General features: G+C 31.5%; 1 protein-coding gene and 1 long non-coding RNA gene across 3 annotated transcripts; both read left to right on the top strand.

Annotated features, from left to right (window-relative positions):
• Nucleotides 1-497: 497 nt before the first annotated feature.
• Nucleotides 498-3,375, top strand: LOC105788078 (protein SPIRAL1-like 3). The gene is made up of 3 exons (XM_012614796.2): nucleotides 498-652; nucleotides 1,348-1,656; nucleotides 3,128-3,375. The coding sequence occupies exons 2-3, from the start codon at nucleotides 1,375-1,377 to the stop codon at nucleotides 3,206-3,208; spliced, it is 363 nt and encodes a 120-aa protein (XP_012470250.1). The 5' UTR covers nucleotides 498-652; nucleotides 1,348-1,374; the 3' UTR covers nucleotides 3,209-3,375.
• A 15,652-nt stretch (nucleotides 3,376-19,027) lies between these two features.
• On the top strand, nucleotides 19,028-24,035 carry LOC105788066 (uncharacterized). 2 transcript variants are annotated; one of them, XR_001131858.2, is made up of 6 exons: nucleotides 19,028-19,212; nucleotides 19,320-19,410; nucleotides 19,491-19,524; nucleotides 20,268-20,342; nucleotides 22,466-22,547; nucleotides 23,854-24,035. It is a non-coding gene; the product is annotated as an uncharacterized LOC105788066 (long non-coding RNA). The 2 variants fall into 2 exon arrangements; XR_008197832.1 differs by having other exon boundaries at nucleotides 19,320-19,524.
• The last annotated feature ends 1,355 nt before the right edge of the window (nucleotides 24,036-25,390 follow it).

Raw genomic sequence — 25,390 nt, forward strand, 5'->3', positions numbered from 1 at the left:
TAACAATTTAACTCTCAACACTTATACACTGTGTCAATTTAATATTGATTATGAAAAATCTAACCCTAAACATTTACACATTGTATAATTTAGTTTTTTACAATTTTATTTTTCTTTGTGATCTTTTCACCTAAAAAGCTAAAAAATAAAATTATCAACTAAAATGATTGAAAATATACACATAAAAATCTAAGGTAATAATTTTCATATTTTCTCATTCATTTAAAATTTCTCCTCAATGCAAAAAAATAACAAACAAACCATATTACACAATGTGTAAATATTAAAGGTTAATTTATTTTAAAATCAAGACTAAATTGAGATAATTTATAAATATTGAGTGTTAAAATTACTATCAATATTATCCAAATGATGATTAAAAGGACAAAATTAAATTATTAAGTTACCATTTACGTAATTAAATTACCAATAGTTGAGTGGTAGTGTGTACCACGTAGTTTCCTCTTATCGAATAGTAAGCGGTGGAACCAATAATTTAAGGCCTATTTTTTTTTCTTTTAAAATTTAAAGAAATTATTATTGAATAAAACAATTGAAAAATAAAATCTAAAAAATCCCACCCATAATTTACCTTGTTCTCTGCTTTCGTTTCAGATTCCAGATCTGATCAAAGAACAACCAAACAAACAGGGTGAGAAGCTAAACCTAAATTTTTCTAAAAAGGAAACCGATGCTCAAATTTCTTTTCATTTATTTATTTCTGTTTGTTTCCTGAGAAAATCCTGATTGTATTCGATCTGTTTTTTCCGCTTTATGCTCTAATAACATGGCGTTATGCATTCGCGAACTATATTTTTTCCGCTTTATGCTTTGACATGGTGTTGTACATTCCGGGTCGATATTGTATGATGAAACGTTAGGCATTTGGCTTTCTTTTTCTTTTTTTCTTAAATCTTCTTGAAAATGTTTTTGAATCTCATTTATGTAATTGCATCTGGCTTTTTTAGATCTTTTGTTGATGATTTGCTTGTTAAGTTTCACATCAAACAGAAAATTTCAGCTCAATGTGAGACTTTGAATCAGATTGGATTTGGGTTTACTAGCGGGCTATTCTTGATTAAATGACATTTTTTTAATGGGAATCCTACTGCATTATGTGTTGGATTTTACCTAATCTAATCTGTAATTAGTTTCATTTCTGAAACTTGAATTGAAGTTTGGGATTTTGTAGATAACCATGTTACTTTGGAAACATTAAGTAAATCCATGTCAGAACTCACTTTGAGTCCGAGCAATATACGTAAATGGTTCTTGTTAATTTTTTTTTCAGTTTATAACTATAGATCTATTGGTGTTTACTGGAATATTTGTTTCTCCATGAATTAGTTGCTTAGAAGTCCCAAGTTAGAGAACATGGGTCGTGGAGTCAGCAGTGGTGGGGGACAGAGTTCTTTGGGTTACCTTTTCGGGAGCGGAGAAGCTTCACCTCCGAAACCAACCAATGTCACGAGTACTGGCACCACCAGTAGTGAAGTTCCTCAGAAGCAGATTGAGGTTGTGAAGGAAACCGTGCAAAAACCGACCACTGCTTCACCATCATCGGGTGATGCTAAGGAGATCCCTGCAGGTGTTCCAGGGAGCAAAACGAACAACTATTTCCGAGCTGATGGCCAGAATTGTGGCAACTTTCTTACGGTAGAATACTAGTCTCAATTCTCTTTAAATGGTGACTTAGTAATGTTTAATCAAATGTCTGCAGTTGATCTACACAAAGAATTGATGAATTACATTTTGCTTAAATTTCACCATCTATAATATCATACTCACTTTCAAAAATGATGCTAATACTTTATGATTGTCTATATCTCATATATAATTAGAACAGAAAGAAAAAATCACATCTGGCAATTATGTTCTGCTTTGCAGTTTGCATAAAATTAAAATCATATGCTGAAGCTCCTAGATGAGTTCATTTGACATAAATGATTAGGAAATAAAATGTTAGGATTCAGGAGGAGCATTTCCTTTTTTTCTTTTCTCTAACTAGGAGTTTTGAGACTAATCCCTGTTGGGCCAAAAGTGTATAAGGTAAAGCCCTCTCAACAAGCGTGCTTCTCATATTGGATTTTTGAGTCTTTCTATTTTTTCTGCGTATATTTTCAATCAAATTTTAGCTAAGAAATTTATTTTTTAGCTTTTTAGGTGAAAGGGTCATAAAGAAAAGCAAAATTGCAAAAAAAAGACCAAATTACACTAAGTGTAAATGGTATGATTTTTCATAATCAAGACTAAATTGACATAATGTATAAATATTGAGGGTTAAAGTTGTTATTATGCCAACTTTAAAAGCTGCAACCGTTAGTTAGATGATGATAAAAAAAGGATAAAATTGAATAATTGAGGAACCATTTTGTGACTTTTCATAGTCAGGTGACCGAAAAAATAAATGTACTAATAGTTGAGTGACTATTATTATAGTTGACCCTAAGAAAAAATGTTTTGGAATATTTAATATACAGTAAATGTTTATTAGGGGTGAGGTCCTCACCACCTCAACTGACTGTTGGTTGACCTCTGTTTATATTTAATATAAAGTAAATGTTTTGGAATCATAATCTATTGTAGGGAAGTTGACCTCTGTCGCCAGGGGTGGATCCAAAGGGTAGGATCCTCGGCCTGGTTAAAAAGAAAAAAAAATCATTTTGGCCCCTTTTAAGAAATAATAATTCAATTTTGATATTTTTAACATAAACTCTCAAGTTTTATAAATTTATCTTGACCCTAACACAAAATTTCTGACTTCATCCGTGTTTATTACTAAATTATGAAAGCTTGGGTCAGGGAATTGCCAACTTTACATTGTTTTCCCTTTCTTCGGTTATATGATTTAGCGGTCTGAACTTTGCGTGCACCAGTATCATGTAGGGATATGGATATGAATATCCGTATGCTGAGATCAAAATTAAATTATAAGTTTTTATCATCGTATTAGCTTATAATTTTATAGTTTCTAGCATGCCCCTCAAAGGGTTTTCTTGTTACTTATGTTTGGCAAAATCATGCATGCATCACACATGCTTATAACATTCATGCTTAAAATTCGATACCATTTATTTTCTTTGAAGTAATGCATAAACTAAATAATTGGATAACTTTGTCTGGGCAGGAGCGCCGGACAACTAAGGTTCACGCCGCGCCTGGCGGTGGGTCTTCCTTGGATTACCTGTTTGGTGGCAGTGAGAAGTGATATGTGAGATATTAAATGTTGGAACCACTGCTTATGGTTGTCCTAAAAGGTTTGGGACAGAAAATATTTAAGTATAAACAATATGTTGGTTTCCCTTCCATCCTGGACTTTCTGGAAACTTCAAATTAAGCTTTTTCCTATCTAAGCAACTGCTTACTATTAGTTAACCATGCTTATCCAATCCTTTCATCAAGTGTTATAAGTATCTTTTATCATATATTAAAGTAATATATTCAAGCAAAAATGGAAACTTGCTTACATGGGGGCGCATATTTGTGATAAAGTGGTATGTTTTATCGATTTGAATATTAATGTCTGCTGTCTAAATTTTTTTAATTTTTTAAGGGTGTTTTTAGTTGGGTGGAAAAGTGAAGGATTGAGAGGAGGAAATGGAAAAGTGGGAAGAGAATAATTTGAGTGTGCTAAGGAATATAAGTGAGAGGAAAGAAAATAGGAGGATGATTATTTTTCATCTTAATGTATTAAAATTAATTTTTTTAAATTGAAATGATAAGAGGAGAGAAAATGAGAAAGAAGTATATGCTAGTTTAAAATTATGTATTTTTTAAATGTTTTATTTTGTTTTGTTTTAATTTTTAATTCTATCAAGTAATGGTTCGAAAGAAACATTTTTGTTATTTTATTTTTTGTTTTTCTTATCAAGCACACTTATGGAATGGTCTATCTTTCTATTCCTTCAATTTTTTCCACTCTACCAAGGAAAATTTTAGGGTGTGTTTGTTTTGGGTAGAAAAGTTGAGGGATAAGAGAAGGGAGTGGAAAATTGGAAAGAAAATAAATTTAAGTGGACTTGATAGAGAAGAAAATATTTCATTCTAACACATAAAAGAATTTTTTTCAAGTTGGAATGATGAGAAGAGAAAATGAGAAAGATTTATATGTTAGTCCAAAGTAAACTAATGCATTTTTAAAATTACTTTTTCTTCTATTTTTTATCCTTCCTATGAAGCATGCTTATAAATTTTATTTTTATTTTGTATTTTTATCATTCAATTCTTTATCTTTTCAATTTTCTTTTCATTCTCCCACGCAAATGCCTATAGTCTTTTCATTCAAGGAAGAAATATACAAATTTTCTTTTAATTTTGATAATCTTAAGGTCTTACTTTTCATTTCTAATTTTTGAAAAATATAGTTGCTGAAACGTAAAAAGATTTGTTGACTTCGTTTTATTTAATGAATTAAACTTGGTTTGGTCTAAAAGGTTGTGATTATTTTTTGTTCTCATAGTTTTTATATGATTAAAATTTTCATCATAGTTCTCACTGTTTTCCATGATGCAAGTTTAGTATACTTTTAATAAATTTGCAGATTAAAATTTCTCATAAAAACAACAAATTTGATTCCGCCGGCAACATCCAATGGTATTACTAAATTGGTTGTTGACAAATGGCTGCCAATGCAAGCCCTATAAGGCTATTAAACCATATTATTTCTAGTAATAAATGTATTTTTTTTATAACAGAAAATTAGGGTTTTAAAGATTTCCTCACATTCACATCCACCGTTTCTTTTTTTCTTTTTTGCCTCATTTAGGGGTTTTTCCTCTCTTGAAAAGCTGCTCTTCTTAAGGTTTCCCTAAGCTTCTCCAATTTGCTGATTGAATTAGACATTTAGGAGTTAAGAAAGGTAGTAAAGTATAATTGGCAATTTTTCAGTAATGACTAAACTGAATTTTATGAAATAGGAGCGAGTTAAGGTGCGATTTTCCTATTAAGTAAAAAGGGACTAAAATTGCGAATAATGGCTGGGTTAAACTGTGATGATATTATATGTTGGAAGAAAAAAGTTATCGACGATTATGAAGCGAGTAGGTGTTAGGTGTCATTTGGTGGATTAAGGTGAAAAGTGAGTAAGGTGTTAGCTTAATTAAACAAGCTTTACATTTCATGCTTGTTTTCTTAGTGGACAATTGAATGGAGCAAAAGAATTAGCCAAATTTGCTATCATTCGGTGGAGAAAGAAGAGAAAATTTACAACAAAGTTACTATCATTCGATCAAGGCGAAAAAGGTAAGAAGTTTGCATAGCGCTTAATTTTTTATGAAAGCTATTCTTAAATTTATGTAAACTTGATGTTGTTAAAAATTTAAGGAAAGCTAAAGCAATCATAACTAAGGTCCTAAGAGAGTAAAGGTGAGAAAGTTGGTCATTACAAGTTTGAATTGCGTAAGTTTTATCCAGAAACAGTGCTAAATATTAAGGAGGGATTATAGCTCACTTTAAAGAGAGAATGAAATGAAATGCTAAATAAAAGATTGAGAATGAAGTGTAGGGAGGTTTGGCTATTCTAGAGTCGTTTGAAATAGAACTAGTTGGTTGGTTAAAGATTCTATTAGTTGGTTAAATAATAGTTTCTCTCATTCTATATGTGTATATATACTCTCTTCTATCTCAATAATATTCAAGCTAAAATTTCTGATTCATTCATGAGTAAACAAAGTGTGTATTCTTGCATTTGTATGTGAGTTACTTTCATGGTATCAAGAGCTCTTTTCTAGGTTGCTTTTTGTTGTGCTTGATGGCTGTAACTTTGCATGATGTGTCTGCCAATGAAGCAATTTCTCCAAGAAATTCTGCTCCTGTTCACAAATCCTCGTCACTATGTTTTCCAGATAGAGAAAGGGTCCACCGAGTTGTTCAATCTTTCCCTCGCCATGATACAGGGAAGCTTAAAGATGATACTTTTGTTCAATGGCAACATCAACTGAGGCTTATCATCGATGGATATGGACTTACTCACTACGTCAATGGTACTATTCCAACTCCATCTCGATTTGTGCCGGATTAGAAAGGGAAGTTGATTTATAACCCAGGCTTTGTATCTTACCATCAACAAGATAAACTTCTTGCATCTTGGCTATTATCCACAGTTAGTGGCGATCTTTTATCGCATTTTACAAGTGCCAACACAACTCATGAAGTATGGAGCACGACGTGCCATTTGTTTGCCGCAGCTTTTAGTGCCAAGATCTCTCAGGTCTATGAAGGTTTTTCGGTGGCTGCCCCGAACCTTAATGCTTTTTCTCCTCATGGGTTTTCATCACAAATTCATTTGTCCTATGGTCCGTTTTCCCATGTTTTATCTGCTGGCCCATTATCACAAGCTAGCCTCATGGCCCAAGTGAATCAGGTAACTTATTTGCCAAAGTCGAGTGGGTCAATGACATATGGGCCTCCTACTATGTTTGGGTCTGTTGCTCCGCCCTATGGGCCTGCTGTTATTAGTTCTTCTGCACTTGCTTTGCCCAATTCTATTGGGCCTTGTTTGTCGAATGTTGCTACTGCTGGGACTTATTTGCCGGATACTGCTGGACTAGTAAATGTTTCGTCCAACCAACCTATGTCTTTCCTATCTACCTCCACCGAAATGTCTGTTTGGTACCCCGACTCTGGTGCTACAATTCACGTCTATCATGAGGCTTCCATATTGAGTAATACGAGTGAATATTCAAATAAAATTCCTCTCCTTATGAGTGATGGTTCTTGTGCTACTATTGCGCGCTTAAGCCATAGTGCCATTTCTACTTCCCGTAAATTATTGCACTTAACAATTGTGTTACATGTACCTACTATTCGTAAAAATTTACACTCGATTTCTCAGTTTGCTCAAGATAATAATGTGTTTTCATCCATTTTATTGTCTTGTAAAGGATATACATACCAAAGAAATTTTGCTTCGAGGCCACACACATGAAGGATTATATCAGTTTTCTCCGGTGTCTTCTTCCGACAATATAGGTTTAGTTCAAAGTTCTGACATTTCTCTCCATAATGCAGAATTGGGCATTAGTTCTTCCTTGACTACTAAGAGTAATTTATTTGAGTTGTGGCATCGCCGACTTGGACACCCGTCGTTGAGTATTCTCCAGTTTCTTTTACAATCTTGTAATGTTTCTGTTCCTACTAATAAAATGCAACATGTATGTTCTGATTGTCAACAAGGGAAATCACACAAGTTACCATTTTCGGCTTCTACCATCGTGTATCATCATTCATTTGATCTAGTTGTTTCTGATCTATGGGGTCCTGCCCTTGTTAGTTTCGGGACTAGTTGGTATTATGTTTCATTTGTTGATGTTTGTAGTAGATTTACATGGTTGTTTTTCATTCAAAAGAAATATCAAGCTGTTGATTGTTTTATGTGATTTCAAAAATTGGTGAAAATTCAGTTTGGCAAAGACATAAAGTAGTTTTAAAGTGACTGGGGTGGTGAATTTCGCCCATTTACTTCCTTGTTGGCTCAACATGACATTATCCATTGTGTTACATGTCTACACACATCCGAGCAAAATGGGATCGTCGAACAAAAGCACTGTCATATAGTTGAAGTTGGGTTTACATTACTAGCTCAAGCTCATTGGTATTGGGGATATGCCTTCTCATATGCTGTTCATTGATAAATTGGTTGCCCACTCTAATTTTTCAAAACCAGTCTCTGTATTCGGTGCTTTATGGTACTTATCCAGAATATAATTACCTTAATGTATTTGGGGGTTGTTGCTACCCGTACCTTCAACCGTGTAATCAACATAAATTGGAGTTTTGGTCCCAACCGTGTACTTTTCTTGGCTATAGCTTTCAACACAAAGGTTATCACTATCTTGCTTCAGATGGACGGATGTTTATTTCTTGACATGTGGTGTTCGATGAGGATCACTTCTTGTTTGCTGCTTCTAGTGCTCCATTGACATCTCCAACGTCAGATCGAGTTACCACATTTTGCCCTATCATTCACTCCTCTTTTTCACTCAAGGTTTCCTCAAATGTTGCTCCATTGATTCAACCGAAGGTTTCTTCCTTCGAGCCAGTCCCAACCACTTTATTTCAGAACTTGAATCCTGATGCCTTCCAACTATGCTAGTCCTTGTTTCGACAGTAACTTCAACACTTCCTCTCCTACACAAGTAGTTCTCGTTTCTATTGATTATCTTCAGCCTTAGCCTGTCAATACTCATTCTATGGTCACTCGATCGAAGGCAGATATCTTTAAACCGAAGGTGTTGACAGTTGAACTTACTAAACAAGAGCCTCATAATACTGATGAATCCTTTTCTAGTATGAAATGGAGGATGATTGCTCAGGAGGAATATGATGCTTTGCTTCATAACAACACTTGGGCTTTACTTCCTTTACCTCCGAGACGAAAGACAATTGGTTGCAAATGGTTTTTTAAAATCAAACAGAATCCGGATGGTATAGTGGTTCGCCAGAAAGGGCAGTTGGTTGCCAAAGGGTGTTCTCAAGTTCGTTGGTGTCATTTTCGTGAAACATTAACAGTGCGTTTGGTTCGCTGTATTGGATTAGAGGTGTATTGGATTAGAGGTGTAATAGCAAATCAACTGTTTGGTTGAATGTAATGGAATAGAGGCGTAATAGTAATCTTGTGTTTGGTTGAATGGAATAGAGGTGTAATAGCATAATGGAAAAAACTAAAATGACTAGAATACCCTTAGCATAAATTTGTTTTGGTAAATGATTATTGTTATTGTTATATAAATTTTAATAAGGTTATTATTATCAATAATAAATATTTTAATCATATTTAACCATAATTATTATTAAACCCATTTTAATTAAAATATATAATTTCATAAAATTCTTAATAATTAGCGAAATTTGTTTTGGTAATTATTGTTATTGTTATTTAAATTTTAATAAGATTATTAATATCAATAATAAATAATTTAATCATATTTAAACATAATTATTATTAAATATATTATAATTAAAATATATAATTTAATAAAATTCTTAATGATTAATATTCTTATATGAATTTACTCAAATCATAATATATGATCTTGTAAAATATAAATTAACATAATTATTATTAAATATATTATAATTAAAATATATAATTTAATAAAATTCTTAATAATTAATATTCTTATATGAATTTACTCAAATCATAATATATGATCTTGTAAAATATAAATTAACATAATTATTATTAAATATATTATAATTAAAATATATAATTTAATAAAATTCTTAATAATTAATATTCTTATATGAATTTACTCAAATCATAATATATGATACTGTAAAATATAAATTAACATAATTATTATTAAATATATTATAATTAAAATATATAATTTAATAAAATTCTTAATAATTAATATTCTTATATGAATTTACTCAAATCATAATATATGATACTATAAATGAAAATTTGAAATAATTAATATTAAATATATTTTATTTAAAATATATGATTTAATAAAATTTAAAATAATTATAACTAATAAATTATATTTTATGAATTTGTATAATTTAAAATAATAATTATTACATATAATTTAATAATTAATATTAAATTTCATAAAATTCTTGATAATAAATTTTCAATTATGAATTTATACAATTTAAAATAATTAATATTAAATATAATTTAACAGTGATATATAATTTCATAAAATTCTTAATAATAAAATGTTCTTATATGAATTTACTAAAATCAATATATAACTTGAGAATTATATTCTGCATAAACATAATTAACTTATATTAAGAAAATGTTAGATGAAAATGAAATTGTACATCATAATCCATATGTTATATAGTTTTACAACATGAAAAAGTTTGAACATTGATATTTAATGGTGAGAAAGAAATCTTCTGACCCATTCCAATCGGGCAACAGAAGGTAAACTAAAGAAAACGATCATTTGAGTTGGATGATCGGGAATTTTACTCAAAGCATCATACCGCTGATCGTTGGTTAAACCTTCAATTGACCATAAGGCTGAATATAAATTTGCAGCTTTCTCTTCCATCTTTTCCTCTGACTTCTGCTGAACTACCACCTCGGAGGCCATAGTCCTACTGATTTGATCGCCAACGGCCTGGATTTTTTCCCCCAACAAAGTGGCAGCCTCCTCAAATGAAGAATACACATTATCACGAGCATCAGATTTCTTCTTTCTGTTGTTTGAAGATGAGGAACCCCCTTGGTCTCTATCTCCTCGCGGATCTGTGCGAAACATCCATGTCGTCTAAAGAGACGTCGACCATGATCATAGAATGTGTTTCTCTCTTCATTCATATCTCAGTAATACGTTCATCCTCAGATGTATTTCTTCAAGAACATCGCAATTGTTTGAGCGTCTTTCCTGTTCGATCTCTTGCGTATATCGCGAGAAGTGGTTGTAGTAAGGAAAAACGATGTCCGAATCGAGAGGCTTCTTTGTGACTCTAAAAAATGAGGAAATCATATTAGTTATAAGTTTTGTAAAAAACAAATAAATACTTGATAATACATTTTACCTTTACATAGGATTCCTAAAGCGCATCTTGACAACAACGAGTACGCTTATGCTCGTCCCAACCAAAACCACTGTTGTTTTGGCCATTAAGCATATCGTAGACGACTGACCATTCCCTTTTTAGGCACCTAATCCGAGATTCAATATTTGGTTTCGCCTTCAACATTGCTCTTGGTAAAGCCTTTTCTAGCATTTTCTCTAGCTCGTACAAATAACCGGCTTTGAACCCGGTATCAGCATTAAATGTTCCTACATTGTGCAAATCCACCATGCAAGAAACCAAGGCTGCATCCTCCTCTGGAACCCATTTTCTTTTGCTTCCTCGAGAAGCTTGAGAAGAAGCACCCGTTGGTGGAACACCTGACATATTGTTCTTAAGAAAAAAAAACAAATTAACATTATTTACTATTTTGAATATCATTTAATTGTTGGTGAACAGTTTATAATATTATATCGGTAGTTCAATACTAAATTTAAATTTATAACACATACTTAATGAAAAGATAATTACATTATAATTCAACAAAGTTTAGTACAATACAAAATTTTAATCAAAGACCACCAAAGTTTCATAAAGTAGATACATAAAATAACATCAACAAATCAATTCAAACTGAATTTGTCCCTAAACCTAACTAATTTTTAGATGCTTGCCATTCATCGAACATTTGGTTGGCTAGTTCCATCCTCCAAGTTGCCCAAGCATCCGATGGATGAATATTTGTGATATTCGGTTCATCGTCATCCACCACATTAGTAGGTAATCCTTCTCCCACCTCCGCTTCAATGGGATCAATACTCATATGGGTTCGAATAAAATTATGGAGCAAACAACATGCAATAATAATTCTATTGTGCACCCATACAGGATAAAACGATGGACTCCTAAGTATTCCCCATCTAAGTTTTAATAAGCCAAAGCATCTTTCAATGACATTACGTCTTTGAGGCATGTTTCATATTAAAAAACTCTTACGGAGAACTTGGCTGATAACCCTGACGCCACTCGTTCAGATGATATCGCTGTCCTCTAAATGGTGCAAGAAATCCCTCACAATTTGTGTATCCAGCATCAACTAGATAATAACAACATATAAAATAAATTGGCTAAAAAATGATTAATTCAGCAAACAAAGTTTGATCTTAATGAATAATTCAAATTCCTCTAAGTATACACTGTACCATGAGGAACTTTTAGTCCATGTCTTCTACTAATGGCATCTCGAAGCACCCGTCCATCGGCAACTGAACCTTCCCAACCAGAAAGAACATAAACAAATTGCATCTCAGGTGTACAAACACCTAGCATATTTGTTGCTATGTCACATTTTCGGGTTCGATATCTAGGTTTATCAACTGTTGGCACCCTAATCTTTATGTGGGTTCCATCAAGAGCACCTAAGCAATTCTATATCACATGATATAAAACCTTGTGTTAGAATACTAATTTAAACCTAAGTCAACTAAATGTTGTACAAGCTATATATAAAACTCAGTCTACTACCTTAAACCATTTTCACCTTGTGTCAGAAGAATCAGCTGTAATTGGCTCCGGCTTTTTAAATAAGACATCTTGTAAGTGTATGACAGCATTTAAAACACTATGAAATGCTCTGCTTACAGTTTCCCCGGACCTTCTAAAGTGATGCTTGATAACTCGATTTTTCAGGTGATGGGAGATGATATGTAAAAACATTGCTACTTGCTCATCAACAAGCATGAACCTTGACGACTTCAATCCCCCTATCGATTCTAACATCTCACATAGTTTAAAAAAGGCAGTTCTATTCATCCTAACTTGTTCAATACAAGTCTCGTCACTAGCATATACAAGCCTCTTCACATAATCCCATTTTGTATAAAAATCTAAGGTATATGACCTAATCCTTGGTCTATAAGTCTGTAGGCTAAGGCTAGCACCCATTCTAAACAAGAACCAAATCGCAATTCTACAGATTTCTAACCATATTGTCAATGCAAGACCAATTCTTCTACGCCTCACACTTTGTGCAATTAAAGGCAGACGAGCCATTACTGCAACATATTAAAATTAGAACACACTATCAATGAATTGAAGTTGCAATTACACATTATCAAATAAAAATAAACAATACAAATTTAGAACACACGAAGCAAAATGGTATCTACTAAATGATATCGTTGCAACAAAGTTAGATATTTTGGTTGGCCACATTTTAAAAAAAAAAATCCTAATTATTAATAAATTGTATTACTAAATAATTAGAAGGTTAAAAAGTGAAAAGATTTTCTAAGCAACATTATTTTTTTGGATTGTATGAGGATTTGCTTTAATGATCTTCTTTCTCTTGTTTTAAAACTTTTATAATATTTTAAATTTAAATTGAAGTTATTAAAATATTAAATTTCGTGATTTTTAATAAAATATTAAAGTCCTTATTTTAATTATTGATTAGTCCTTATTTTAATAAAATATTAAAGTCCTTATTTTAATTATTGATTAGTCCTTATAGCAATATAATATTAAAGTCCTTATTTTAATTATTGATTAGTCCTTATTTTAATAAAATATTAAAGTCCTTATTTTAATTATTGATTAGTCCTTATAGCAATAAAATATTAAAGTCCTTATTTTAATTATTGATGTAATTTTTAAAATCAAATGACTCAACTAAAATTATTATAGAATACAACTTATTTTAAAATATACATTTTATCAATGAATGTTTAATTTTTTTTCAATTTTATTTTCCGAGTTACAAGATCCCATTAGCTATAAATAATGTTACATTTTATCGATTATATTAGAATTTTAACTTCCACTCTCAAAATAACTTTTATTATTATAATTTATGATTCATAAATTTGTTAAGAAATGTATAAATAATTTAATCAACAATTATAACTTAAATATGGAAGCTCCACTTTCAAATAAATTTATCAAACAAGACACTAATTGCAACATGTACTGATTTCTTGAAAAGTTGTTTGAGTAAAGATATCATTGAACTTTGTCAAGATTTTAAGATCGAGCAAAATCTGATTCCATTCGAAAAAGATAATTCAAAATTAGATTTTCATCAAATCAAGTTATTCAAAAATTTCAAGTTAACTCAAATAAACTGTTTGAGCTTTGATTTCAAGTCAAATTAAAATTTTACAATTCAAATAATTCGAATAACAAATTGGAATAAATGCTCTTTTCGTCCCTGTCAGTATTGAAAATGTATAAATTGGTCACTCTCTCAGCAAAAATGTAACACCCTTAACCCTTATTAATAACTTTTTAAAACTAGTCATGACCCACAACCGAATAACTAAGATCAAAATAACATATACAATATTGAACTTTTCAAAGAACCAAAAATTATACCTTTTATTTATTTACTAACTTGTGCACATACACATATAAATGTGTGCCACTTACCATTTCTCAAATCCATAATCCAAGTAAATTTATACATATACGGTCATTATAAAACTCTCAAACCATAGTAAGTATGTGTTTTCATGATATTCACCAAAACATATACTTATATATATGTGTCATTAGTAATTCATGCTTTAGCCGATTTTACCATTTTATCTATTAAGGCAGGTACATGCTTATGAAATATAAACACCAATCCAAATCACATAGTCCCATACATCTTCTAAACAAGTATGTTCAAATTTTCCTATTTATTAAATACTATATTCCCAAATACCGAATGATCTCATATCAATACCTTAATTAACTTAAACCACTGTTGCACCAAACATGTACAACTTGAATAGCAATTTATTGAACTATACATACAAGTTATCGATTAACATATGAATTTCGGCCTAAAACTTACAAATTCATAAATTGCATTTCACCTAAAACCATGCATTATATCACTCAAAAGGAATCAAGTACAAAACCAAATATATATACTTACCAACTAGCATTCTTCCTCTAACAAAAAATAGTTACATTTCCATATAGACACAGATTTGCCAACTTCACATGATACTGAATTTTAACAAGAGAAACGGCCATTCTTTAAACCAATCATCCATCATTTTGATTATATTATAACAAAAGACCACTTATCACACACACCCACACAAAATTCCAAACACATGCTTTCAGTTGTTTCACGCTCTTAGGAGAATACCCTAAACACTATGTTCGAATCTTGTCATCCGTAGAAAAATCAAAATCAACAATTAACACAATTAATCAGAAGACTACAAGTTTGCACATTATTTTGAGCATTACTGCCATTGATAAGCAATCCAGGCAGCAATTAACATAATCAATCACGCGACCGGAAAGCAAGAAAAAACAGACTAAGACGAACTCAACAACCATTCAGAAAATTTGCTCAGAGCTAAGATCTTTTGAGCTCTAATGCTTAGTTACCAATAACAAATTAAATTATTAAATTCCCTTGCACTTAAAATAGGAGAATAAAGATTTAACAAGCATATAGAACCATCATGATCTACCAGATTAAAGATAAAATAGAAATTGGAGAACAAAGAAACAAAAATTGACATTCCCATCAGGCAATTAGATCAAAACAAGAATTAAGCAAAAAAAACAAAACAAAACCCATTAAAACTAACAAAATCAAGCATACCCAGATCAATAAACATGAAATCAAACACGATAAAATGGAGATCCAAACGAGTTATAACCCAAAAAACTAGCCAAAAACAAAAGTTACCTTCAAAGAGAATACTCCTACTAGTATTGGAGATAAAAAAAGGACTCGAAAATTACAACAGAACAAACAAAAATCCAAGATTAGAAGAGAAGAGAGAACAAAAATCCGACTATTGTTTTCAAAGGATTGTCAGTCCTATGCTGATGAATAAAGACATACATGCATAATTTTCCCTACAATATCCATAATAACAATATCAACAAAAAACAGTATGCATTTCGGGTAGCCTAACCAACAAATGTTCCTACATTTCAATCACACCCGTCCATCCAAACAAAAAAACTATGGAAAACTAACCTGTTAATCAGCAAATCGGGGCACAATGAAGAAGAACCTGTAATGAGAAAAGGGGAAACCGATTAGATAAAAACAATAGAAAAGGTTGACCTCGAATTCGACAGAGAGGAAAACTAACCGATGACGCAAATCGACAGAGAGCAAATCGACAGAGAGCAAATCGGCCGAAAAAGAAAAGAAATGAAACGAGGGGAGCAAGCTTGAAGGAACGGAAGAGGAATACAGGGGATAGGGGGAGGGTAAAACAGGGAGGGTTTGCTGAAGCCGTTCCTAATCTGGGCAGAAGGGGGGGAATAGAAATCGGTGCTTTTCACCGATTAGGAAAGTAACGGGATACACGCGTATTAGCAATACGCTGAACCAAACGGCGGATTAGAGAGGTATTATGTGGGGCCCATCGATTAGGGGTGTATTGGCATAGCCAATACACCAAACCAAACAAGCTCTAAGTCTAGTAGTCAAACCTGCTACAATTCACACCATTCTGTCTATTGCGATCACTAAACAGTGGCCATTGCAACAAATTGACGTGAAGATTTAAATTTATCTAAAACCCTAATTAATCTTATGAAAGAACTTAAGAATCGAAATTAGAACCCCTAATCAAGTCTTATGAACCATAATTAATGCTTGGAAATGTTATTGCTCAAAAGGCTTGTCTATCTCTATCTATATACAAATGAGGAAGGGTGTATTCCTTTATATAGGCTAAGGCCCTCTGATCTTACAACTAGGATTTAATACATTTGATGATTAAGATTGAGTCTCTAGAACATTCTCTACAAGTCTATACTTGCCTAGGCTATTATAGAGATTTTGAAATGTTCTACTTGGTTCCATAAGGTTTAGGTCTCTTTCTTGGACTTCCGAACTTTTTCGAGCCTTCTAGACTCTTTTGATGTGTTCTAGAAGTGTGCGTTACATTCCTAGAGACATGGGTGTAATAAAGCCTATATATAATGAATCCAAGATTAGCATTAACTAAGAATATGTATCCATTATTGTTATATTTAATTTTATAAATAAATTTATATTTTTAAAAAGTTATATTTCAGAAATATATACTTTTTAATGATATTTCATACATATATTTAAATAAATACCTATAAGAGAGTGATGTCGTGACACTAAGAGTCAGAATACTCAAGGTCGTGACATTAACTCCCCCAGGTCACAATACCGAAGTTGCATGCTTGATTCCTTTGTTCTTATCCATCAGTTAAGTCCTTGAAAGTGCATCAAACATATACTTGTAACAGAATTAAGAAAAAGCGATAAAAAGACTCGAACAATACTCGAAAACAAGCTCTTTAGGTGTGGAAAGAGATTAATTTGTCGTATTGAAATACAACGTATCAACAACTTAGTACTAGTTAAACATAAGGTAATTAGTGAGTCAATATTTTCTTACATTTTACTTTGCATGTAAAAACCATCAAGGATAAGTACAAAATGATATTAATGTGAATAATGAAATTTTATTTAAACCAATTTGTTCAAAAAATTAAAAATATATATAATGCAAAATTATACTAAAGGCACTGGATCTCAATAGCCTATTAATTGATTATGTTTATTTTGTGTCTTATTATTATTATTTTTAATTGTATTCATTGTAAATTTTCATTCACTTTGCATCATGAACTTAGGGTGGGTTTGGATGGGCAATTGGGTGCGGTGCAGTGCGTTTAGTTTACTATTTGTCTCACGCTACAGTATCGCTACAGTATCTAATCTCACTACCACTGCTGTTTTTACAATAACCGTAGGTAAACGCATCGCCCATCCAAACTCACCCTTAATCCTACACCTAGATCTGATTTACTAAGAGGAGTGGCCTTGGGCTTTCGTGTGGTCTTTGTTACCACATTAGTTCGAGGATCATTTCATGGTTAAGACTTACTTAGCGTTCGTGTGACACTATCACTGCATTCGCTATAGACGTATTGCCACCCAATAGTTAACTTTTATAAAGGGGAACCCATTCGTCAACAAATGATGTTCTTTTAAACTTGGACTTCTTGCATTGGAGTTAGTTGAAAGCTAACCTATAGTAACTATTTTAGTTTTTAAAACTTAAATTTAAGAGTCGTACCCTGCCTTTGTAGCTAAACCCTACCAACTCATCTTCATTCCTTTAATGAAATTGTTTTACTATATTTTTTTCTTCTTGTTACTAGAATATTGCTTTTGTTTTGCTAATTCATTTGTGTTTTTGTCTTTTTTTTTGTGCTTGTATCATTTTACATCCATCATCACAACATTCGAAAAATATTAAACCGGTCTACTTTCGACTCATATCAATTTTAGGGGAAATTTTTTAATACCATGTAATCACACTCTCCAACATGAGATGTTTGGTTTAAGAAACAAACTCCATGTTATTTGAACTTTCAATAATAAAATTTAAATGTAGCATTAAATATAGATAATTCGAGAGTGTATATTTTAATGGGAAATAGTTTATTAAATCGTAACATATTTAAAAAAAAACAATCTTTTTATAATAATCTATTGCTATTTAAAATCGTCGAATCACTTAATACTACAGTGAAGAGATTTGAAGAGGCCTAAAAGCATCACCAAAAGGCCATACGATTGCTAAATTAGTATTGGCATTACCAAAAGACTTTAGTTTCATTAATTCGTAGCGTTAGGCTTGGGTGTTACGCTAACAAATGCCTGAATCAACTCTAACAAGCATGTTAAGAGAGCACACAAACAACACTTTGAGAGTTGAGAAATTTCTTGGAAGTGTTATTTTTGAAAAAAGTTGTCTATCTCTATCTATGTACGAACGAGGGAGGGTGCCTTCTATTATATAAGTTAATGCCCTTTGATCTTAAGACTAGGATTTGATACATCTGATGGTTAAGCTCACGTCTTTAGAACTTTATCTACATTCTATACAAGTTTATACATGGTTAGAATATTTTAGAGTTTTCGAAATGTTCTACTTGGTTCCACAGGAATTAGATCTCTTTCTTAGATTTCTAAACTTTTTTAACCTTCCAAACTCTTTTAACATGTTCTAAAACTATTTACCACGTTCCGAAAATATTTGAGATTTTTTTTTAAGAGTGCTCCATTTTGAAATATTGATGAGACATGTGACTCGTAAAGTCTATGCCTAATGAATATGATATTAGCATTAGATTGGAGTATGTAACCATTATTGTTATATTTAATTTTTATTTTTAGAAAGTTATATTTCATAAATGATATTTCATATATATATAAATAATTATGTATATAAGGGTAGTCGAAGGGAAATCTTCAGATTATAGCTTAGATTCTAAACTATTACTCGATTTTCAAATAATGTAATTCAATCATTAAAATATTAATATAATATTAATCAAAATTTTTCATCAACCAAATCCATTTTCAAAACTATAGAATACTTACGGGATGTTTAGTTCACTGTAATGGGTATGCTATTACAGCCCTATTTCGTGGGCCCCACCTATTCTGTCGTTTGGTTGGGTGTAATGCCCTATTACGGGCTTATTACATTACCCCTATTCAGTGCAATTTGCTACTTTCTATTCCCGAAGGAAAGCTCAGTTTTGCTTCCGTTTTGTTTCTCCCAATTTCTTCTGCCCTATTTTACCCTCCCAACCCGAAAGCCACCTCCACCCTCTCCCTCGCAACATCAATCAGAACCACCCCTTACATTTTCCTTCTTTTGTTCCTGAAGGTAACTACGATCAAAACTAGAGGATCGGCCACACCAAAAAGTGAGTTTTTCTCAAATCTGATAACTCCCCCTCTTTTTTCCCGCAATGAATCAATTCAATTAATAATTTTGAGGCCCATCAATTTTTCTGCTTGTTTATTGTTTAAGTTCCAGGAAAATCGAAGAGGCCTCATTGTTTTCCAGCAGGAACTAGAGCTCTGACAAGGTTTTTGATCTCAAAATTCTGACAAGGTTGCCTGTAAGTGGGGGTGTTTCTTTAACTTCAAACCTTGCAAATTGAGTCTCTTGTTTTAACTTTCTTGTTTGGTTCTTGATTAGGTCTCAAGATTTCCTTGATCTCCATCCTTTCTGGGTATGTTTTGAATTCCTTTTTGTCTGAAACTTGTAAAAAATAGTGTTTGCTTTTACCAATTGCATTGGTTTATTGATTGATTTTCATAGAAATTGAATGGTGTTGTTTGGTTTTATTGAAATATGGATCCCTTTTTGTTCATCCTTTCTGTATGTCTTCGATTCTTATATGGCTCCAACTCTTCATTTTTCTTGAAATTTTCGTGTTCGACATGTTTTTAGACATGGGTTCGGGGTATCAAACATTTATACCCGAATCTGAGCAACATAACTTTGATGTGCCTGTGATAATATTTTGTGTGTTTTATGTAAATTTTCTGAATAGTCTTTCTATTTTTAGTTGCAACATATTCTTGCTTAATTTTGGATATTCCGTGGACTTTGTTGTTCGGTTCTTGATTGGCGTCAACTTCGTTTGCAGTAATTCTTGATTTTAGTTTATGCACATGCGTCTGAGCGATTCTTTGCAGTATATGTAACTGTAATATTATTATGGTCAATTGAGATTAAAATAAGCTCTATTGGCTATGAGTGCATGAGTTATGGTTGAATTTGATTAAATGAAGCATCTTATTAAATTTCTATATTTGACTCTAAAATTTTACATTTAGCTGATATTAACATCTCTGTAGTGACTTATCCAAATCATCTCTGCGCAAATTATGCAGCACCTTTCAGCTAAGCATTGTTATGATTTATGAGGCTTAACCAGAAGGTATTGATGTTCTATGTGAAATTTTATAGGTAAGAGCTATTAGCTACCGATTTGCTCCAGACATAAATCGTTGGCAAGCTGAAGCTCTAGTTGCAATTCAAGAGGTTGGTTAACTTATCCAATCTTCTAAACTAAAGAAAAATTGTAAGACTTCAAAATCAAATACAGAGAAACACAGTAAAACACATATATGCTGATTTTTTGCATATGGTTGTGGATGTGTTTGGTCTGTTATAAATCATGCTTCCTGACCTCCATATTATCATGAATGCATAATATTCACATGCAAATTATTTTACCCTTATTATCATGTATGCATCGGTTGTCCATAAAATGAACTTGCGTCGAGTGGTATGATTATGCTAAATTGCTAATTTCCATTTGCAGAATTGAACTGTATGATTATGATGAGCTGTAGTCTGTTCAGTTTGTCATAGATCATTTGAAAATAAGTAACATATATTGTCTTTCTGGTCTATGGTATATGCAGCAATTCATCATGTGCATTTTTTAGGCTATTAGTGAAATATGTTGTTAGATTAAGCTGTGTTGTGGATCCTGTGAGTTGTACATGTTGCTTTTGTTGAAGAGCCAAGCCTTTTTCATTTTCTGTGCTGTCATATTGCCATGTATTCACATACAAGCCTTCTATATTCTTCTTATTTCAGGGGCTATAGATTTTAGCAATTAATTGAACTTAATTTTAAAGCACAAGTTTGAATGAATTCCTTCTATTTTGCTTGTTTGTATGCATGTTACTTTGGTTTTGCTGGAATTCTTTGTTGTGAATGTAAGGGATATAAGAAGACGTTTGATACCTCTGTTATAAGCATTGGCTTAGACGATAAAGTGATAGATGTTGCTCCCTTAAGGAGTTATATTGACCATGATGAGTATTTAAGGCATCATGGGCTCAATTACGATAATTCATCATTTAGCTCAAGTTTCGGTGTCTATGAGAACTATATGTTCTGTTTTTTTATGGTTTACTCCATAGTAATGTTTTTCTTTATATTTTGTAAGTGGTGATGTAATAAGTTGATTTTTATTGGTATTGAAAATTTTGAATTTGGGATCAAATTTCTTAAGTTGAGCTAGTTCGAAAATTTTAATCGAGCAATTACAAGACCTGTACGAAATTATAGGATCAAACCACTAGTGATTACTTAGATGAGCCGTTAGATATAATACAATGAATAAATTGTAAGGTGATTAAAATTGAAGGAATTAATTAGAAATATTTTATTAAAATAAAACTAATTAAATGTGTATATTCATATACAACGATTAATTAAAAATATTTTAAATAATTAAATTTAAAATATTATTTTAATAATATTACAAATATATATCAACTTTTGAACCATTATAAATTAAACCCAATCCAATCATGAGTAAATAAAATAAAATAAAAATTGGATCATTAGATCTAATCAAGTAAACAACTTGATTAAAAACCAATTATTCAATATATTAGTGGTAAAAAATTTCAAATCCACATTGAAGTTGAGAAACAATCACTTTATTCTTAATTTTCATTTAATAATAAAAATAAATAATGAGACACATGTTGATTTCATAATTTTGGTTGTGGTACCAAATAATAATCATAATTAAAATTAATTAAAATGCTGGATAAATTACTTGTATAGTGGATTTTTTTATTTTGATAAGATTAAAAAATCATATTTAAAAGATGCAAAATGGTAGTAGTTCGCCTTGGTTGGCTTGTGTCAAATGATATTAGGTTGGTCTGTCCGATATGAATTTAAATAAAATAATTTTAAAATTTATTTTATATAAATTTAATTAAAATGTTAATATAAAACTATATATTTTTAATATTTTAGCATTTTAAGAAATTTAAATGAAGTTTTAGGTGTCTCAAGTTGAGTTCCAAATCGAGCTTAAGTACTAATTATTCATTGTTGTTATGATTGAAAGTGCTTTTAAAAATTGTTTAAAGAAAAATGTGGTTTGTTAATGTTAAATTTGTAACATTGTTGTCAAAAATATGGTTAAATGTTAAAATGTTCTTCTTAGAGATGATAGTGTAAAGTAAAAATAGTTAAGTTACATGAGATTTAAATAATTTAATACAATGATACAAGAGATATAAATTTTAAATATTTTTTAAGTAATTAATATAAATTGCAAAGATAATTTTAATTTCTATTTTTCGCTTCGTAAAGATTCTAAATCTATATTGTTCATTTTTCTTTGATAGTGTGTTATTGCTTCCTATTGAAGCGGCTTGTTTGATTGCTTCCTCCACCCACAGTTGAGCGTCTTCTTTTCACACAACCACTGTAAGTTCTTTGGCAATAAAATTATTTAATTTTATTTTACTGTTATTGAAATTATGATTGGAGAAATGTGACCCTTTTAGTACGATTTGACAATATGGAACACATTAATATCTTGCAGTAATGGCTCGCCTGCCTTTAATTGCACAAAGTGTGAGGCGTAAAAGAATTGGTATTGCATTGACAATATGGTTGCAAATCTGTAGAATTGCGAGTTGGTTCTTACTTACATTGGGTGCCAGCCATAGCCTACATACTTATAGACCAAGGATTAGGTCCTATATTTTAGATTTTTATGCACAACGGGATTATGTGAAAAGACTTATATATGCTAGTGACGAGACCTGTACTGAACAAGTTAGGATGAATAGATTTGCCTTTTTTAAACTATGTGAGATGTTACAAATGTTAGGGGGATTGAAGTCGTCAAGGAACATGCTTGTTGATGAGCAAGTGGCAATGTTTTTACATATCATTTCCCATCACCTTAAAAATCGAGTTATCAAGCATCACTTCAATAGGTCCGGGGAAACTGTTAGTAGATCATTTCATAGTGTTTTAAATGTTGTCATACGCTTACAAGATGTGATATTATCTAGTTGATGCTGGATACACAAATTGTGAGGGACTTCTTGCACCTTTTAGAGGACAACGATATCATTTCAACGAGTGGCGTCAGGGTTATCAGCCAAGTACTCCGCAAGAATTTTTTAATATGAAACATGCCTCAGCACGTAATGTTATTGAAAGATGCTTTGGGTTATTAAAACTTAGATGGGGAATACTTAGGAGTCCATCATTCTATCTTATAAGGGTGCACAATAGAATCATTATTGCATGTTGTTTGCTCCATAATTTTATTCGAACCCATATGAGTATTGATCCTATTGAAGCGGATATAGGAGAAGGATTACCTAGTAATGTGGTAGATGACGATGAACCGAATATCGTAAATATTCATCCATCGGATGCTTGGGCTACTTGGAGGATGGAACTAGCCAACCAAATGTTCAATGAATGGTAAGCATCTAGAAATTAGTTAGTTTTAGGGGCAAAATGAGTTTGAGTTAATTTGTTTATGTTATTTTATGTATCTAGTTTGTGAAACTTTGGTGGTGTTTGAATTGTTTTTTGTATTGTACTAAACTTGTTGAATTATAATTTAATTTCTTTTCATTCATCATTGGTTATAATTTTATACAGTGTTGAGCTTTTAATTCATGATATTGAACTTAATTTTAATTTTATAAAGTGTTCACCTTTTGATTCATGATATTAATAGTAATTAATATAATTTTTTTTTGTTAAGATAATTATGTCAGGTGTTTCAGAATCAAATGTTTCTTCCCAAGTTTCTCGAGGAACCAAAAAGAAATGGGTTCCAGAAGAAGATGCAGCATTGGTTTCCTGCAGGTGGACTTGCACAATGTTGGAACTTTTAATGCTGATGCTGGGTTCAAAGCTGGTTATTTAAACGAGTTAGAAAAAATGCTAGAAAAGGCTTTACCTAATGCAATGTTGAAGGCTAGATCTAATATTCAATCGAGGATTAGGTTACTAAAAAGGGATTGGTCAATCGTGTATGACATGCTTAATGGCCAAAACAATAGCGGTTTTGGTTGGGATGAGTATAGGCAGCTCGTTGTTGCTTTATTATCTTATTTTTACCAAACTTATAACTAATATGATTTCCTCATTTTTATAGAGTCATAAGGAAGCCGGTTAATTCAGACATCGTAGTTTCCCTTACTACGACCAACTTACTGTCATATACGCAAGAGATCGAGCTACTGGGAAAGATGCTCAAACAGCCACTGATGTTATTGAAGAAATAGATGTTCAGGATGTACCTACTGCAGATATTAATGAAGAAAGAAACGAATTCTATGACTGCGAAGCTGATGTCTCTTTGGATGACATGGATGTTTCTGCTACGGAGCCGCAAACAGATAGAAACCAAGGGGGTTCCTCATCTTTAAAGAAGAAAAAAAAGAATTCTGATGCAACTGATCATTTTTCTTCTTCATTTCATGATGCTGCCACTTTATTGGCAGAAAACATGCGGGCCATTGGCGAACAAATTAGTAGGAGTATTGCCTCCGATGTGGTAGTTCAACAAAAGTCAGAAGAATTCCAGATCATCCAAGAAAAAGCTACAAATTTATATTCAACCTTATGTGAAATAGAAGGTTTAACAGTGGATGAGCGGTATCGAGCATTGAGTAAAATTCCAGATCATCCAACTCAAATGCTCGTTTTCTTTAGTTTACCTTCGATGTGCGATTGGAATGGGTCAAGATTTCTTCTTGACCATTAAACTTCTTATTTCATTGATGATATTTTCGTAACTTTTTCATTTGTAATATTTGGGATGGTATGTCATTACAATCTTCTAACTTTTGATGTTCTAAAAGCGTATAACATATGGATTATGACATAGAATTTCATGAATTTCATTTAACCTTTTGTTAATATATGAAAATTATGTTTATGCAAAATATAATTCTCAAGTTATTTATTACTGCTAATATTTTTTATTGTAGAATAATTAAATTATTTGTTCCACTAATGATATTTTAGCACATTAAAATATGTATTGCGTTTAGATATAATAAAGTAGATTATAAATTATATTTAATAATAATTATTTTAAATTATATTTTATAGTATTATATATTATGATTTTAGTAAATTTATATAAGAATATTTAATACTAAGAATTTTATTAAATTATATTTTATAGTATTATATATTATGATCTTAGTAAATTAATAAGAGACTAGAAATTGGTTGGGTCTTGGGTGGAACATGATTGATTGTCCAATGTCAAAATCAAGCAGGTGGTG

The sequence above is a fragment of the Gossypium raimondii genome, chromosome 7 (genome assembly GCF_025698545.1).
Source record: "Gossypium raimondii isolate GPD5lz chromosome 7, ASM2569854v1, whole genome shotgun sequence".
NCBI lineage: Eukaryota > Viridiplantae > Streptophyta > Magnoliopsida > Malvales > Malvaceae > Gossypium > Gossypium raimondii.